The sequence below is a fragment of the Neovison vison genome, chromosome 8 (assembly GCF_020171115.1).
Source record: "Neovison vison isolate M4711 chromosome 8, ASM_NN_V1, whole genome shotgun sequence".
In the NCBI taxonomy this organism is placed as follows: domain Eukaryota; kingdom Metazoa; phylum Chordata; class Mammalia; order Carnivora; family Mustelidae; genus Neogale; species Neogale vison.
In genome coordinates, this window is record NC_058098.1 from 91,105,680 (window position 1) to 91,123,474 (window position 17,795).

The 17,795-nt window shown below is 43.8% G+C and overlaps 1 protein-coding gene across 3 annotated transcripts in view; it reads left to right on the forward strand.

The window, feature by feature from the left end:
- ANXA4 (annexin A4) overlaps positions 1–17,795 on the forward strand; it is a 76,784-nt gene that overhangs the window by 36,401 nt on the left and 22,588 nt on the right. Inside the window, exons 1-4 of one of the 3 annotated variants that reach the window (XM_044261305.1) lie at positions 2,746–2,765; positions 9,228–9,315; positions 13,604–13,698; positions 17,104–17,217. In XM_044261305.1, the coding sequence (XP_044117240.1) occupies positions 9,303–9,315; positions 13,604–13,698; positions 17,104–17,217 (222 nt within the window). In that variant the 5' untranslated portion in view covers positions 2,746–2,765; positions 9,228–9,302. Of the gene's footprint in view, positions 1–2,745; positions 2,766–9,227; positions 9,316–13,603; positions 13,699–17,103; positions 17,218–17,795 lie in introns of those variants that run through there. The other 2 variants (XM_044261304.1, XM_044261306.1) reach the window with 2 other exon arrangements.

Here is a 17,795-nt window from a genome sequence, read left to right on the forward strand (position 1 = left end):
CTTTGGATGGTCTTGATGTGGGCCACAGTGAGCGAAGTCTCTTCCTAGAGAGCTTCCCTAAGGGCATAAAATCCTCTGATCGTCTAGTTGGTCCATATTATATTCTTGCATGAAATTAAATCATCAGAGAGCCTTCGATCTATTCTACTTTGCTTTTGCCACCTGTACAAATACTCTGTTCTGGATTTTGCTTTGGCATTACCCCATAGGCTTTCATTAGGAGATATTATCAGAAGTAGATACAAGAATCTTCACTCATATATTTATTGTGGAGATCTTGTTGAAGTCATAGTTAATAATTATGATGATGATGATGATAGCTACTGAGTTTGAATTTTTGTGTTGGAGGTTACTGTTTCCTGGATTCTGTGCTAAATGCTTTGTTATATTAATCTGCTTTGTTATAACAAGTCTGTGAGTTGATATCATTATTCTTCTGTACAGGTGAGAAAAATGAAACTCCCCCTATTGACAACCCAGCTAGAAAGGGTTGAAGCCAAGATTCAAAGCTGCGTCTATCCCACTCCCAATATCCATGTTCCCCCTACTAAGCTTTACTACCTCGGACTGTAGCCTGCTGTGTCTCCTTCACAGAGACCCACAGATGAAATTTCCCTCAGTATTAGAATTCCCTTTATAGCGTTGGTGACCCCAAGAGTCATGTAGAGGAGATGGAACTCTGTCCATAAATATTAGATTTTACTGGATCGAGGGCACAAGTCTCTGGGTACATTTCAACCAAGGATTATATAAGATATAAAACCCTTCTCACATTGCAACAATTCATATCATCTCCCTGTTCTGTTTCCTCCCATCACTGTAACATCCTAGCACCATTTGCCAAAAAGGACATTATCAGAAAAGTCAGAAGAAACAGACCTACTATGTAACCTGAGACCTAAATTTACCTTATCCTCAGCTTGTGAACCCTAGCATTGTGAAAGCACATAGCACCAGCTATGAACAGAGAAAGGTATCCAGCTTGGTCTGAACCCCATCGACCTTCTGATGCCGAGAAGTCATTTAGATTTTCCCCCATGTGCAACCTCAGCCAATCAAATGCACACCACAATGGCAGACACCTGACAAATTAACTAAGGGAAAGGAGATGAGGTGGAACAGTTCTAGTGACTAACTAGGTCATTTTTAAAGACAAAAAAACAAGGACACTTGGGTGGCTCAGTCGGTTAAGCCGATGCCTTCGGCTTGGGTCATGATTCCAGGGTCCTGGGATTGAGTCCCACATTGGGCTCCTTGCTTGGCAGGGAGCCTGCTTCTCTCTCTCTGCCTCTGCCTGTTTACACACTCTCATTCTCTTTCTCTCTCTCTCTGATAAATAAATAAATTTTTTTTAAAAAAAGACAAGAAAATAGAATTCAGAATATCAAAACATGGGTGACTGAAGGGCTATAATAATGCTCAGTGTCAGATACAGAGAGGAAGATATATTTAAAATCAAAGCTAGCGAGGCACCTGGGTGGCTCAATTGGTTGGGTGGGCATCTGCCTTCGGCTTGGGTCATGATCCCAGGGTCCTGGGACGGAGTCCTGCATTGGGCTCTCTGCTTGGCAGGGAGCCTGCTTCTCCCTCTCCCTATGTGCCTCCTCCAGCTTGTTCTTTCTCTGTCACTCATTCTGTGTCTCTCAAGTGAATAAATAAAATCTTTTTAAAAAAAACAACCCAAAGCTATTTTGATTCTATCCTCTACGGCTAAATGAGGGAGCCCAGAAAGCTCTAGTAATGCAGATTGTCTCTCTGTAAACTCAGTACAAAGAAAAGCAAGGCATTTCTTGGGCAACTGATCTCTTTTCCTCTTACAGTGAATCTCAGTACTGTTTACAATTCCCTCTTCAGCTTCCAGGCAGAGAAACCTGTGGCTTCCCGCTAAAAACTGTACAGACCCTTACGGTCTAAATTTTGGTTTCCTTCCTACCCCCTAGCTTTACCTTAGTATTCTGTGTTTTATGCCCTGTCACTGAATTTCCCCATCTATTTATTTATATGTTTATTTATTTATTTTTTAAGAATTTATTTATTTATTTGACAGCCAGAGATCACAAATAGGCAGAGAGGCAGGCAGAGAGAGAGGAAGAAGCAGGCTCCCCACTGAGCAGAGAGCCCGATGTGGGGCTTGATCCCAGGACCCTGCGATCGTGCCTGAGCCAAAGGCAGAGGCTTTAACCCACTGAGCCACCCAGGTGCCCCTGTTTATTTATTTTTAAAGGTTTGTTTTTTTAGGATTTTATTTATTTATTTGATAGAGATCATAGATAGGCAGAAAGGAAGGCAGAGAGAGAGGGAGAAGCAGGCTCCCCGCTGAGCAGAGAGCCCGTTGTGGGGCTCGATCCCAGGACCCTGAGATCATGACCTGAGCCGAAGGCTTAACTCACTGAGCCATCCAGGTGCCCCTATTTTTAAAGGTTTATTTTTTTACTTATTTGGGAGAGAGTGAGAACAGGATAGGGGCAAAGGGAGAGGGATAGAGAATTCTTAAGTAGACCTGGAGCCCGACATGGGGTTCAGTCCCAGGACCCTGAGATCATGACTTGAGCTGAAATCCAGAGCAGGCTGCCTAACTGACTGAGCCACCCAGGCACCCCTATTATTTATTTATTTGTTTGTTTGTTTGTTTAGGTTTTATTTATTTGAGAGAGAGCAAAGCAGGAGACATCACAGAGGAAGAGGGAGAAGCAGACTCACCACTTAACAGGGAGCCCAATGAGGGACTTGATCCCAGGACCCTGAGATCATAACCTGAGCCGAAGGTAGACGCTTGACTGACTGAGCCACCCAGGCACCCGATTTTTTTATATTGCATTATCTTTATTTCTCTACACTACTTCCCACAACATAAATCATGTATTAATAAATCAGTAAATATATTCAGAATATTCAGGGCACCTTGATCTTTTTTTTTTTTTTTAAAGATTTTATTTATTTATTTGACAGAGAGAGATCACAAGTAGGCAGAGAGGCAGGCAGAGAGAGAGAGGAGGAAGCAGGCTCCCTGCTGAGCAGAGAGCCCGATGCGGGGCTTGATCCCAGGACCCTGAGATCATGACCTGAGCCGAAGGCAGCGGCTTAACCCACTGAGCTACCCAGGCGCCCCAGGGCACCTTGATCTTAATCAGCAAATTATCTCTAAATCATAATCCAACTGAAGTTGTCCTTACTGGTCACTCGCCTATGTTTTGCTTCCTGTTGTTTTTAATTTTTTGATTTTTATTTTGACAGGATCAGGTTCACTCATTTTAATTTTTATTTATTATTTTTTTTAAATTCCAGTGTTGTTAACACACAGTGTTACATTAGTTTCAGGTGTACAATATAGTGATTCAACAACTCTTTACATTATTCGGTGCTTACCATAAGTACTCTTGATCCCCATCACCTGTTTCCTACATCCCTACCCTCTCCCCTTTGGTAACCATCAGTTTGTTCTCTGTAGTTAAGAGTCTGTTTTTCTGTTTGTATTTATTTATTTATTTGTCAGAGAGAGAGAGAGAGTTTCTTTGTTCATTTCTTTTATTTCTTAAATTCCACATATGAGTGACATGTGGTATTTGTATTTCTCCGACTGACTTATTCCATATAGCATAATACTCTCTAGATCTATCTATGTTGCTGCAAATAGCCAGATTTCATTCTTTTTAAAATTTTTTAATGTTTTATTTATTTATTTTTAAAGCTTATTTATTTCAGAAAGAGAGAGAGAGAGATTGAGCATGAGCAGGGGAGAGAAGCAGAGGAAAAGGAAAAAGCAGACTCCTGCTGAGCAGGGAGCCGGCTGTGGGACTTGATCCCAGGACCCTGGGTCATGACCTCATCTGAAGGCAGATGCTTAACCAACTGAGCCACGCAGGTGTCCCTCATTCTTTTTTTATGGCTGAGTAATATTCCATCATATTATATCTACCATATCTTCTTTATCTGTTCATCTACGTGGTTGGACATTTTGGCTGATTCTATATTTGGGCTATTGTGAATGATGCTACAGTAAATATAGGGGTGCATGTATCCTTTTGAGTTAGTTTTTTTGCTTTCTTTGGAATACCCAGTAGTGGAATTACTGAATCATATGATAGTTCTATTTTTACTGTTTTGAAGAACCTCTATACTGTCCTCCACAGCAGCTGCATCAGTTTGCTTTCCTATCAGCAGCAGTGAGGGTTCCTTTTTCTCCACATCCTCGCCAACACATGTTGTTTCTTGTGTTCTTGATTTTAGCCATTCTGACAGGTGTGAGGTGATATCTTACTGTGGTTTTGATTTGCATTTCCCTAATGATGAGTGATGTTGAGCATCTTCTTGTGTCCATCCATACAGATGGCTTCTTAGAAAAATGTCTGTTCACGTCTTCTGCCCATTTTTAATTAGAATATTTGTTTTTTTGATGTCGAGTTGTATAAATGTTATGAGCATGCGATAAAGGCACACACACAAGTTGTGTCTTTCCACAGTGTCAGCTTTATTCAATCATAAACCAAAGTTAAATCACAATGATAGAGCAGGTTCAGGATTCCAAACTTAATGACAATTCATGTGTGATTAAACTTGGCTTCTTCTATAGCACACAGAGCAGGACAGAAGACAAGCCGCACAACAAACAAGTTAACAGAAGAGTGTAGGAAGTTAAGCAACCAGCCATGAAGTAAGTCTGTGGGTGCACAGTTGAGCTAAGGCCTCGGTCTGGTCCAGGTCAGCACTCGGCACTCACTGCTTCTGATATTCAAGCGGTGAAGGATCTCGGTTCTGTTCGGAGGTCCATCGGGAGAGCCTTCGGCAGCAGTTACCTTTTTTAAGTGTTCAGACATAGAGGGGTCATGTCTGAAGAATCTGACATACAGTTGCCAAAATCCTTCCCTTTATAAAGGGATTTAATCAGTTTTGGGGCTCTGCAGACCTCCTTTGGTTCTGCTGCTTATCAGTTCTGGAGAGTCAGCTGACATTGGTCCTGCTGATACTTTGTAGCTGCAGTACCTTAACTGCTTATATCATTGCTTGACATGAGACTCCATTTTTCTCTCTATAATAGATTATGTATGTATTCTGGACCTTAACCCCTTATCGAATATATCATTTGGAAATATTTTCTCTCATTCAGTGGGTTGTCTCTTTGTGTTTTTTGATTGTTTGTTAAAATATTTTATTTATTTATTTGACAGACAGAGATCATGAGTAGGCAGAGAGGCAGGCAGAGAGAGGGAGGGGGAAGCAGGCTCCTTGCTGAGCAGAGAGCCTGATGCGGGGCTTTATCCCAGGACCCTGGGATCATGACCTGAGCTGAAGGCAGAGGCTTTAACCCACTGAGCCACCCAGGCGCCCTGTCTTTGTTTTGTTGGCAGTTTCCTTCACTGTGCAAAAACTTTTCATTTTGGTGTAGTCCCAGGAGTTTAATTTTGCTTTTGTTTCCCTTCCCTTTTAAGACCTATCTAGAAAAATGTTTCTACCTCTGATGTCAAAAGAGATTATGTTTTCATTCTAGGAATTTTATGGTTTCAGGTCTCACATTTAGGTCTTTAGTCCATTTGGAGTTTATTTTTGTGTATGGTGTGAGAAAGTTGCTCAGTTTCATTCTTTTGATTGTTAGCTGGATAGTTTTCCCAATACCATTTGTTGAAGAGACTTTCCCCCATTGCATATTCATACATCCTTTCTTGAAGATCAATTAACTGTAAAATCATGGGTTTATTTCTGGGCTCTCTATTCTGTTCCATTGGGCTATGTGTCTGTTTTTGTGCCAGTACCATATTGTTTTGATTACTACAGCTTATAGTATATCTTGAAATCTGATGGTGATACCTCCAGTTTTATTCTTTTTTTCAAGATTGATTTGGCTATTCGGGATCTATTGTGGTTCCATACAAATTCTACCGTTATTTTTTCTAGTTCTGTGAAAAATGTTGGTATTTTGATAGCGATTACATTAAATCTGGGTAAATTTTTAAAATTTGGGTAGTGTGAACATTTTAACAATATTTGTTCTCCCAATCCATGAACATGGAATACCTCTCCATTTGTTTGTGTCATCTTCAGTTTCTTTTATCAGTGTTTTATAGTTCTCAGAGTACAGGTCTTTCACCTCACGTTCACTAACTTCTAATCCCTTGGACACATCAGAGTACCTCTTTAAGACATTTGATCATTTCTAGTGATGCCAGTCATCATCTCTATTGTCTAGGATGGCTCTTTCCTCCTTATGACTTCCATTTTCCCTCTGCCTACTCAGTCAGGTTTCAGTTTCCTTCATTCCACTATAAAAGTTCTTGTCAGGGTCATCAGAAACCTCATTGCCAAATCTGACCATCCCTTCTGTGTCCTCCTCTTCCACTACCTTTGGCAGGCACTGATGCCTCCCTGCTTCCTTAGCCTCTGGACAACATGCTATCCTGTTTTTCCTTTTACTTTAAGGACCAATCTTTCCTCCTTCCTTCCTTTCTTTCTTCCTTCCTTCCTTAAAGACTTTATTTATTTGAGAGAGAGAGAGAGGACACAAGCAGGGGGAGGGGATGTGAGAGAGGGAAAGCAGTCTTCCCACTGAGCAGGGAGCCTGACGTGGGGTTTGATCCCAGGATCCTGGGATCATGACCTGAGCCAAAGGCAGACACTTAACCAGCTGAGCCACCCAGGCACCCCAAGGACTGATCTTTCTTGATCATCCTTTCTAGACTCTCTTCTGCTTGACCTCTACTACTAGAGAGACCCAGGCTTGTCCTATGACCCCTGTTCTTAAACCACTTTCTCCCTATGTCATTTCATCCAATACCACCCACGTGGTGATGTGTCTTGACTTGCTTTCTACTTATATTTTATAATCAGCTGTCCTTTTGACAACTCCACTTGAGTGTTTAGTGGACATCCCAAGCTTAACATTTTGAAAATAGAACTTCTAAATCCCACTCCCCACTTCCCCTGTGGCCCTGATGCCAAAACTGGTAATTCTCTAGATTTCCCCATCTAGGTAAATAACATCACTCTGCACTTGGCTGCTCAGGGGAGAGATCCAGAGTTACACTTGATTCTTTTCTTTCCTTACCTCCCATGTCCGTCCGTTAGTAAGTTCTGTTGCCTTTGTTCCAAAACATGTGCTGTGTCTGCCTGTTTCTTTCTGTTTCATGTCACCCTCGTCTAATATCATATGCATGGGGCTTACCCGAGATTATCAACTGGTCTCTGCCTCTCCCTTCAGCAGCTTGAGAGATCTTTTTTTTTTTTGTTAAGATTTTACCTATTTATTTGACAGAGAGAGAGAGATCACAAGTAGGCAGAGACAGAGAGAGGAGGGAAGCAGGCACCCCGCTGAGCAGAGAGCCCAGCCTGGGGCTCGATCCCAGAACCCTCAGATCATGACCTGAGCCAGAGGCAGAGGCCTAACCCACTGAGCCACCCAAGTGCCCTGGAGAGACCTTTTTAACACGTAAATCAGCTCAAGCCCTTTATCCCCTTGCTTAAACTGCTAGTGGCTTGCTTTTTTTTTTTTTTTAATTTTTAAAATTTATTTTCAGCATAACAGTATTCATTGTTTTTGCACCACACCCAGTGCTCCATGCACTCCGTGCCCTTTCCAATACCCACCACCTGGTTCCCCCAACCTCCCACCCCCCACCCCTTCAAAACCCTCAGATTGTTTTTCAGAGTCCATAGTCTTTCATGGTTCACCTCCCCTTCCAATTTCCCTCAACTCCCTTCTTCTCTCTAACTCCCCTTGTCCTCCATGCTATTTGTTATGCTCCACAAATAAGTGAAACCATATGATAATTGCCAGTGGTTTTCGATTGCACTTAAAACAGACTATAAATTTCTTACCTCAGTGAGGGCTGCCTTGTTCTAGCCCCAGCCCACCTCTCTGATTGTCTTTTTTCCTTTTTCCTTTTTGAAACTTTTATTATGGAAAAGTATAAATATGTTGGAAAGTAGACTGAGTATTAAAAAGAATCCCTGTGTGCTTACCAATAATTATTAACTCATGGTCAGCCTTGTTTCTTCTTTATCTCCACTTAATTCCCACAACTTGTGTTACTTTGTAGCAAATTCCAGACACCTTATCCTCTCATCTGTAAACCATTTCAATCTATATAAGATTAAAACTCTTAAAAATAAAAGATAAGCACAGTACCATTATCATACCTAAAAATGTTAATGCTGGTTCCTTTTTTTTTTTTTTTTTTTAAAGATTTTATTTATTTTTTGACAGAGATCACAAGCAGGCAGAGAGACAGGCAGAGAGAGAGGAGGAAGCAGGCCCCCTGCTGAGCAGAGAGCCCGATGCGGGGCTCAATCCCAGGACCCTGAGATCATGACCTGAGCCGAAGGCAGTGGCTTAACCCACTGAGCCACCCAGGCGCCCCAATGCTGGTTCCTTAATGTCATCAAATATCAAGTCAGTGTTCAGATTTCCAGTTGTCTCATAACTTACTTTTCTAGTGTTGGTTTAGGATTTAAATTATGATTATTGATATGCCTTTTTAATCTCTTTTAAGCTATTATTCCCCCCACCCCCCGCCATCTCTCTCTTTTCTTATTCTCTTTGCAACTGATTTCTTAATGAACCTAGATCATTCATCAAGTAGTGCTTCTCACAGTCTGGATTTTGCTGATTACAACCCTATGGCTGTAGGCTGACATTTCCCTCTCTCTTCTATTTTCTGTACATTGGTCTTCGGCTCTAGGGGCTTGATTGGATTCGGGTTTGATTAGTTCCTTTCTCGGGGAGGGGTGGTGGTAGGGAACAAGATTATGGCACAGGTGGTAATGGAACTTAGCTTATCACTGTCGTCCTTTCCCACACCAACTTGGGCCACCCTGGCTTCTGTCCTGCTCCTGGAATACAAGCTAGGTCCAGCCTCAGGCCCTTGCCTTGGCTGTTTCCTCTGCCTGTGACACTGCTACCACCACCACCACCGTACCCCACAGCCCCCTATCTTTTCATGGCCAGCTGCTTGCTGCATGTCATTCAGATGTCAGTGTAAGTGTCACTGTTCAGAGCAGCCCTTCTGGGACCTCTCTGTCTGCTCCTTAGCACTTCCCACCACTGGACACCAAGTGTGTCTTCATTTGTTGGCCTGGATAGGTCTGCCTGCTCCTGAACTAGAGCATCAGCTTCTTGGGAGCGAGAGTCTCCTCTCTCATGCTCACTACTTATCCCCAGCAGCTAGAATAGTGTCTGTCCCATGGTAGGTGTTGAAGGAGGTCATGGCGCTCGGTCACATCTTTCTCTGTGTGCTCAGGCAGCCAAAGGAGGCACCGTCAAAGCTGCTTCAGCATTCAATGCCACTGAAGATGCCCAGACCCTGAGGAAGGCCATGAAGGGGCTTGGTAAGTGTCCCACTGAAGGGGAACATGCCCTTCTGTGTTGTGCATCACAGAGTCACATAGGGTGCTGTGTCCACCGGCCAGAAATGAGTAGGTCTCTAAGACAAGACAGTGGGAACAAGTTGGCTTTTAAGACAGGTTAGGTGGGAGGGCATTCCTTACTCATTTTTCTTACAGAATTAACATTTAATTCACTTATTCTGGATTTCTCCCATTTTAATCTGTTTTGCCTGAGAACATTACCAATCTCTATGTAAAACTCCAGAAATGTATCTGTTTTCCAGGTAGTGCTGTATGTGTGTGGTACAAAGTCCTTTCACAGATATTATTTAAATGGGTGTGTACACAGTAGCCCAGCATTGTAGTGAAAGCAGCAATTGCTCTTGATATTTTCAGCCCATTTCATGGATGTGAAGTGAAGTCACATAGTAAGTGGAACTGAGCCCTGAGTCACACTTGGCAGGCAAAGGTCTCCAGTGGGCATAGTCACACTGGCGTGCTCTGACCACTCTTGCCTGGGTGGACATTTGGCCAGAGAAGTGTCCTTGGTTCATAGCTGCTGTTAATAATCTCCTTGCAATTTGGTTAAAAACACTGGATCATGAAGCCATATTTCTCAGTTTTTCTCCCCTCAAAGAGCTCATTTTACTTAGGTCCAATGTTACTAGCAACAAATACAACAAGAACAATAACAGCAGCTTATTTTACTGCTGTGAAGTTGAGATTCGGGGAGGTCAGCTAACTTGCCCAATGTCACAGAGCTAGTAGGTGTTAGAGTCAGGATTCTAGGTGATTCCAGGCGGCCAAAGCCAGACAGTGTGACTCCAGAGCAAGAGTTTAAGTCCCCATGCTGTCCTGCTGCCCACCTCTGAATGGAACATTGTTCTGAATCAATAGTCCTTCTCCTCATTTTTCCCTTTTTCATAAATAAGATGGAAAGTGTGCTTGGCCCACTTGTCATTTTCTCCTACTTCTTTGGTATATAGCAAGAATACCGAAATTCAGAACGTGGACCGCATGGCATTCAGAAGTCTCAAAATAAAAGTCAGGAGACATTTGACAACCAATTCTTGTCAGCTTCTGCTGTGTGGGGAACTAATGTAAGGCAGACAGTTGGAGGAGACAATGATTATAAAACCTAATCCTACGAGTTCATGGATGCTAGATGGGTAAGGCGTACACAGAAATAACTGTGATAGTGTGGTAATAGCTATCAGAATATGAGTGATAGGAGGGGCACAAATGAGATCCCATTAGGTTCAGAGAGGAGATCCCATTTTATTTGGGGGCATCAGGCAAAACTTCTCTGTGGATGTAGAATTTGAGATGGGCTTTTGCAAGGTAAGCTGTTTCAATAGAGATAAGAGAGAATGTATTTCAGGTGAATGGAACAGTATGAGCAAAGGCATGGGATGAGTGTGAGCATTGTCCCACTTTCCAGTTTAGCTGAGGCTTAGGGGAGTCAGAGTAAATACATGGAAAGGTGCCTTGCAGCAGGAGATATTTAGAAAGCAGGAGTTGACTGCTACCAAAGGGAGGTCCTGGGGTTGCCACCGAGAAGGCCACCTGTAGAGTCATAGGCATGGGGCGATGGCCCAAAGGCATTGGCCAGGAAACAGTGCCACAATCATGGCACTCTGTGGGGTGGCTAGAGGGACATATAAACCAGGAGACTGGGAATGAAAGAGGTCAGGAGAAAGGAGTGCAGTACAGTTGGATCAAGTACAGTAATTGAAGAGCTAGGTCTGTGAATTTGGCTGCCTGATACTGTTTCCTGTGGATATTTACAACAGTGAATGGGATATTGTAGAAAGTCTCAAATGCTAGAATGCCCTACTTGTAGTGAATCCAGCAGATGGTGTGGGGCAGGGGGGCTCTGTGTATTTCTGAGCAGGGGAGGGGCCCTCTGAGAGTTTTTCTTTTTAGGAAAATGAATCTGGCAAGACTTGGGAAAGACCAATTAGGAGATAAGAATATGAGTTAACAGATGTTACGTATGTGTCTAAGCCCCTAAAATCCTGGATTATAGTAGAAGTGGTAGGAATCAAAGAGGGGACCGATTCAAAAAAGATTTTTAGAATTAGACTTTATATGCCTTGGCAGGAAAGTTGAATGTGGAGGATGAGAGAAGGTAAAAAAAAAAAAGGCTATTTTGAGGGCTCAAACCTGACTGACTGAAAGAAAGATGGTGCCTTTTATAGAAACGGATAAGTGTAAGCCAGAGTGGGATTCCCTCCCCACCCCGAGAGTTCTGAAGGAGAGCAGGAAGGTTGCATATAGATGCCTCTTTCTTTTTATTTTCTTTTTTCTCTTTTTTTTTTTTTTTTTTAGGAGAGCAGAAAGTAGGTCCCTAAGATACGTAAACAAAGTTCTATAGCTTCCTCTTTACATCTCACACTTTTCTGGCTTTCTAATCTTACAAAGAATAACTATGGTAAATCTAGATTTTTTTCATTTCTCCTGAAATATCCCAATAGAATCTCTTCTGTAGTCACCTCACAATTCCCCCTACAGGTTAAACAGTAAGGAAGCAGAAAACTCACCAAACATACACAAACCTCCAGCTGTTAACCATGACAAGGGACCAATTTTGAAAAAAATCAGAGTAAAGCCCTCCTGGTAAAATTTGCTGCAAGAAACAGGCAAACAAAATTTCGGATGTTTAGGGGCACCTGGGTGGCTCAGTGGGTTAAGCTTCTGCCTTCAGCTCAGGTCATGATCTCTGGATCCTGGGATCAAGCCCCACAGGCTCTCTGCTCGGCAGGGAGTCTGCTTCCCCTCTCTGTCTCTGCCTGTCTCTCCGCCTACTTGTGATCTCTCTCTATGTGTCAAATAAACAAAATCTTTAAAAAAAAAAATTTAGGATGTTTAAAATGTGGAATTCTTGTAAAGTTCTGGTAGACTGTTGCTCAGTGGGAATTTGTCAGCAGTTATTGAAAGGGAACTGCTTGAGGTCAGGAAAGATAGCTTGGAAATGAGAAACACATTTACGGATCCCCAAGCACAGTGCATGCAGTGAGCAGCCCATTAAAACCCGGCAAGTGCCAAGTGAAATGGGTGAAGGCGATCGAGTACATTAGTGATGAGTGCTCAGCGAGGTACAGAATTGTTGAATCACTATATTGTATGTCTGAAACTAATAAATACACTGTTTGCTAATTATATCGAAATTAAGGGAAAAAAACCTTGCAGAGTGCTGAGTGAGTTAAGAGTCCAGATAGTTTCAAAACTCAGAGGAAATGATCACAAGATTAAAAATGAGGAGAGGAGCGCCTGGGTGGCTCATTTGGTTAGGTGTCTGCCTTTGGCTCAGGTCACGATCTCAGGGTCCTGGGATTGAGCCCCACATCGGGCTCTCTGCGAAGCAGGGAGTTTGCTTCTCCCTTTTCCTCCTCTGTCACTCTTGCTCTCTCTCTTTCTCTCAAATAGATAAATAAATTATATTTTTATTTGACAGGCAGAAATCACAAGTAGGCAGAGAGGCAGGCAGAGAGAGAGGAAGAAGCAGGCTCCCTGCTGAGCATAGAGCCTGAAGCGGGGCTGGATCCCAGGACCCTGGGATCATGACCTGAGCCAAAGGCAGAGGCTTACCCACTGAGCCACCCAGGCGCCCCGATAAATAAAATCTTTTTAAAAAAGGTGGGGGGGGAGAAAAGCAAAAAACATAGAAGATATAGGAGAACCAAAAGACATGAAAAGAATTGCAGAGAGGGGAGAAAGCACAATCCCAGTCAGTATTTAGTGAGTATTTAGTCATTGCAGGGCGTTGTGCTAAGGAATTCACTTCCTTGTTTTATTGAACACTTGCAGCCGCCCTGTGAAGGAAAGTGCTGTGATCACTCACACTTGTGAATTAGGAAGCTGATGCTCAGAGAAGTTAGCTTTTTTGTTCAGTGGTAAACAGTTGGTTAAAAGAGAGGCTAAGACTCAAACCTAATGTCTGGTTCCTGAAAAAACAGACAAGCCTACTGAACAAGGACCTTTTTTCTTTTTTTTAAGATCTTATTTATATATTTGTTGGGGTGGAGGGGGCCATGAATGCGAGGAGGGGCAGAGGGAGAAGCAGGCTCCCCACTGAGCTAAGAGCCCAATGTGGAACTTGATCCCAGGATCCTGGGATCATGACCTGAGCCAAAGGTAAACGCTTAACCGACTGAGCCACTGAGGCATCCCAGGACTTCTTTTCTTAAAAAGGTCTCTGTGTGGGTTTGGGTAACGCTAGTGTCGCTGGGGGAACCTGTTTTCTCACTCCTCTCTCATCACCTCACTCACTGTCCCCACTCTCCGCCAGGCACCGACGAAGATGCCATCATCAGCGTCCTCGCCTACCGCAACACAGCCCAGCGCCAGGAAATCAGGACGGCCTACAAGAGCACCATCGGCAGGGTAGGACAGAGCCTCTCTGACTCTGGGGGCTGATGAAGAACGTGTCAGGGATCAGGGAGCAGGGAGCAGGGAGCAGTCTCTTCCCCAGCTAGATTCCTGAAGTGGCCCTGGGTTTTCAAAAGCACATCCTTGTTGAAAGATGTTCTTGAAAAAAAAAAAAATAATAATAAAATAAAATTTCAGCATGTCCCGTCCACTTGGTGGCGCTCTTGGTGTCGTCCCATCCAGCTCCTTGCTGGGACTTGGTCCCTCTGTGGACTCCGCCTCCACCCTTGGGAGTACCCGCTGGGTTGAGCCTCGCTGCTTCCCTGATCTTGGTCAGGCTGCCTTTTAGGCAGTATTTCTATCTAGTTTGTTCTAAAGGTGCTCTCCTAGGATTTAGAGTCTATTCCAACTCCTCCACATAAACCCATTTGTCACAAATATTCATCCCTTTGGTAATCCTCAGTTGAGGGACGCCCTCTGAAATCCTAGAATGGGGCCAGTGTGCTTGGGAACAGGTATATATTTCCTTAGCTTACGCATTCCGAGGGTGGTCGCTTACCCCTGGTGGTCTGAATCGTGCACCCCTCAAGGACCCTCTTTCAAACTCCTTTCTCAGCCACCCACTTACCAGAGCCGTCCCACCCAACCTTTCCTCCTCACTGAAAACCTAGCTGTGTGATTCGCAAGAATCTTTTCATTGAGAGAACATCATCGATGAGTGCTTTAGGTCCTGGAGTTCAGTCACTCTGATAAATTGATAAGTGTTTCTACCCTCGGGAAACCTTAGTCCGACTGCCTCTGCTGCTCGAAGGCTGGCACTAAAGGGCGAGCTGGGACAGAGCTGGCTTGGCGATCCCCTAGGGCGCCTGCGTGCCAGCTTGGGCTGGGACCCCAGTGGGGAATGGGATTCTTCATAGCTCAGACGGTCTTACGGGCATTTGAAACGCTTCTCTGACCCAAAGAATTCAATGAGCACAAATTGGTGTGAACACATACGTGATGTGTGACCTGGAATAGTCAGCCTCAGAATGAAGCTGATCTGGTGGCAGTTTGTTAAGATGCCCAGCGTTAAAGGATTAAGCTCTAATTTGTTTGTTCCTTCCTAGAATGTGTGTGGATTTGACATAAAAATATGCACAAGAGATTGAAATACAGGGGCTGTGCAGTCAGGTGTGTGAGCATCAGAGATCTGACTTGAACCATATCTCAGCTTCTTTATTTTGGTTGAACTTAAGTGGGTTTTTAAACTTTCTGATCTGTTCTAGGAGAGGATGTGAATAAACATTTTTAGAATTTCGTTCTTTGTCCAAAGAATTACATTTCTTTTTAGGAATTGAGTCTTAAGAAATAATCGTGGATGATCACAAAGATACAGCTAAATGCATGTATACATAATGGTACAGAAATAGAAACAGGACCGATGAGAGAATTTATATTGCATCTACATAAAGAAATTTTAGCAGCTGTTAAAAATGTCATAGGTGGGCGCCTGGGTGGCTCAGTGGGTTGATCCGCTGCCTTTGGCTCAGGTCATGATCTCAGGGTCCTGGGATCGAGTCCCGCGTCGGGCTCTCTGCTCAGCAGGGAGCCTGCTTCCTGCTCTCTCTGCCTGCCTCTCTGCCTACTTGTGATATCTCTCTGTCAAATAAATAAATAAATAAATAATCTTTAAAAAAAAAAAAATGTCATAGGTGGGCACCTGGGTGGCTCAGTGGGTTAAGCCGCTGCCTTCGGCTCGGGTCATGATCTTAGGATCCTGGGATCGAGTCCCGCATCGGGCTCTCTGCTCAGCAGGGAGCCTGCTTCCTCCTCTCTCTCTTTCTGCCTCTCTGCCTACTTGTGATCTCTCTCTGTCAAATAGATAAATAAAATCTTTAAAAAAAAAGTCATAGGTGATTATTGACTTGGAAATGTATTCAAAGTACATGGCTGAGTGAATACATTTAAGTCAGTGTCTACAAACTTTTTGATCTCAAGACCCTTTTACACTTTTTTTTAATGTTTTATTTTTTTATTTGACAGAGAGGGAGAGATCACAAGTAGGCAGAGAGGCAGGCAGAGAGGGAGGGGAAGCAAGCTCCCTGCTGAGCAGAGAGCCCGATGTAGGGCTCCATCCCAGGACCCTGAGATCATGACCTGAGCTGAAGGCAGAGGCTTAACCCACTAAACCACCCAGGAGCTCCCCTCTTTTACACTCTTAACGTACTGAGGACTTTTTTGTTCTTGTGGATTATATCTATTGAGATTTGCCATATTAGAAATTAAAACTGAGGCATCTTAAAAATACACAAGTTAACTTATTTAAAAAACAGTAAATATATTACATGTTAATATAAGTAAGACTTTTATGAAAAATAGCTGTATATTCCAAGACAAAAACATGTAGCAAGAAAATTGGCATTGTTCCACATTTTGCAAACTTTTTAAATGCATGGCTTAATGGAGGATTGTCAGATTCTCTGTTTCTGCATTGTTTGTAGTGATGCGTGGTTCTGGTTGAAGTATAGGAAGAAAATACGTTCTTGTACAGATACAGAGTTGGAAAGAGGGCATTTAAAAAGCCTTTTAACAAGGGGCGCCTGGGTGGCTCAGTGGGTTAAAGCCTCTGCCTTCGGCTTAGGTCATGATCCCATGGTCCTGGGATCGAGCCCTGCATCTGGCTCTCTGCTCCGCAGGGAGCCTGCTTCTCTGCTTCCTCCTCTCTCTCTCTGCCTACTTGTGATCTTTGTCTATCAAATAAATAAATAAAATTTTTTAAAAAATATTTTATTTATTTATTTATTTATTTATTTATTAGAGAGAGATCACAAGTAGGCAGAGAAGCAGGCAGAGAGAGAGGAGGAAGCAGGCTCCCTGCAGAGCAGAGAGCCCGATGCAGGGCTTGATCCCAGGACCCTGAGATCATGACCTGAGCCGAAGGCAGAGGCTTTAACCCACTGAGCCACCCAGGCGCCCCAATAAATAAAATCTTTAGGGACGCCTGGGTGGCTCAGTTGGTTGGATGACTGCCTTCGGCTCAGGTCATGATCCCGGAGTCCTGGGATCGAGTCCCGCATTGGGTTCCCAGCTCCATGGGGAGTCTGCTTCGCTCTCTGACCTTCTCCTCGCTCATGCTCTCTCTCACTGTCTCTCTCTCTCAAATAAATAAATAAAATCTTTAAAAAAAATAAATAAAAAGCCTTTTAACATAATTGTGAACATGTAGATGTGTCCAGTAGCCGTTGCAAAACTCCACTGTACAACTGTGAGAGAATGACAGCGAAAAGGCAGATACTGGCTTCCTGTTATCGTGAAGCGAGCTCCGCTCTTGCAGGCCCCCCAGAGGGGTCTGGAGACCCCAGGCATCCCGGTCCCACGCTTTGAGAGTGGCTGGTTTAAGTTAGCGTGGCGGTTACACAGAGCCCCCTGCTTGCTTTGCAGGACCTGGTAGACGACCTGAAGTCAGAACTGAGTGGCAACTTCGAGCGGGTGATCGTGGGAATGATGATGCCCACCGTGCTGTACGACGTGCAGGAACTGCGAAGGGCCATGAAGGTGTGTGACCCTCCTGTCCTGCAGCCGCTGACCAGCTTCCCCAAGAAAGTGACAAAAGCCTTGTGAGAGTGGGGAGGGTGAGGCACAGGAGAGAGATTTCCCCTCCTTGAGGACAATGAGAAAATGTGACATTACCTTACGGCAGTTGTCACTTAAGAGCTGCTCTCAACAAAATGATGCCGTCGATCATTTGCTCTTTCCTGGGGCTCCCTAGGGAGTGGTGATAGTTGTGTCTGTAGGGCAGCTCTAGGAACTTTGTCGTGTTAGCTGCTTCTGCGGTATGAAAATTTATGGCCAACGCAGTGGGGCCTCTGGGTCTGCTGGAGGCTCCGAACTGTCAGAAAAGGTTCTTGGCCTCCCTCGGTGCTGGGCCCACTGTGCCCTAGTCCTGGGTCTGCCAGTTTTGATTGGCCAGCTACGAAATTCCAATACAGTTGCCCTCCCTAACCATGTCCGTATAAACAGCCTCATGGAAGGTTCCAGGAAAGCAAAGAGGTTAACAGTCTTTGTCAGAAGATTCTGCCCTTCAAAGGAAAAAGTACAGAAGTCAAGGAGAGATTAACCCCCAGAGGGTAGAC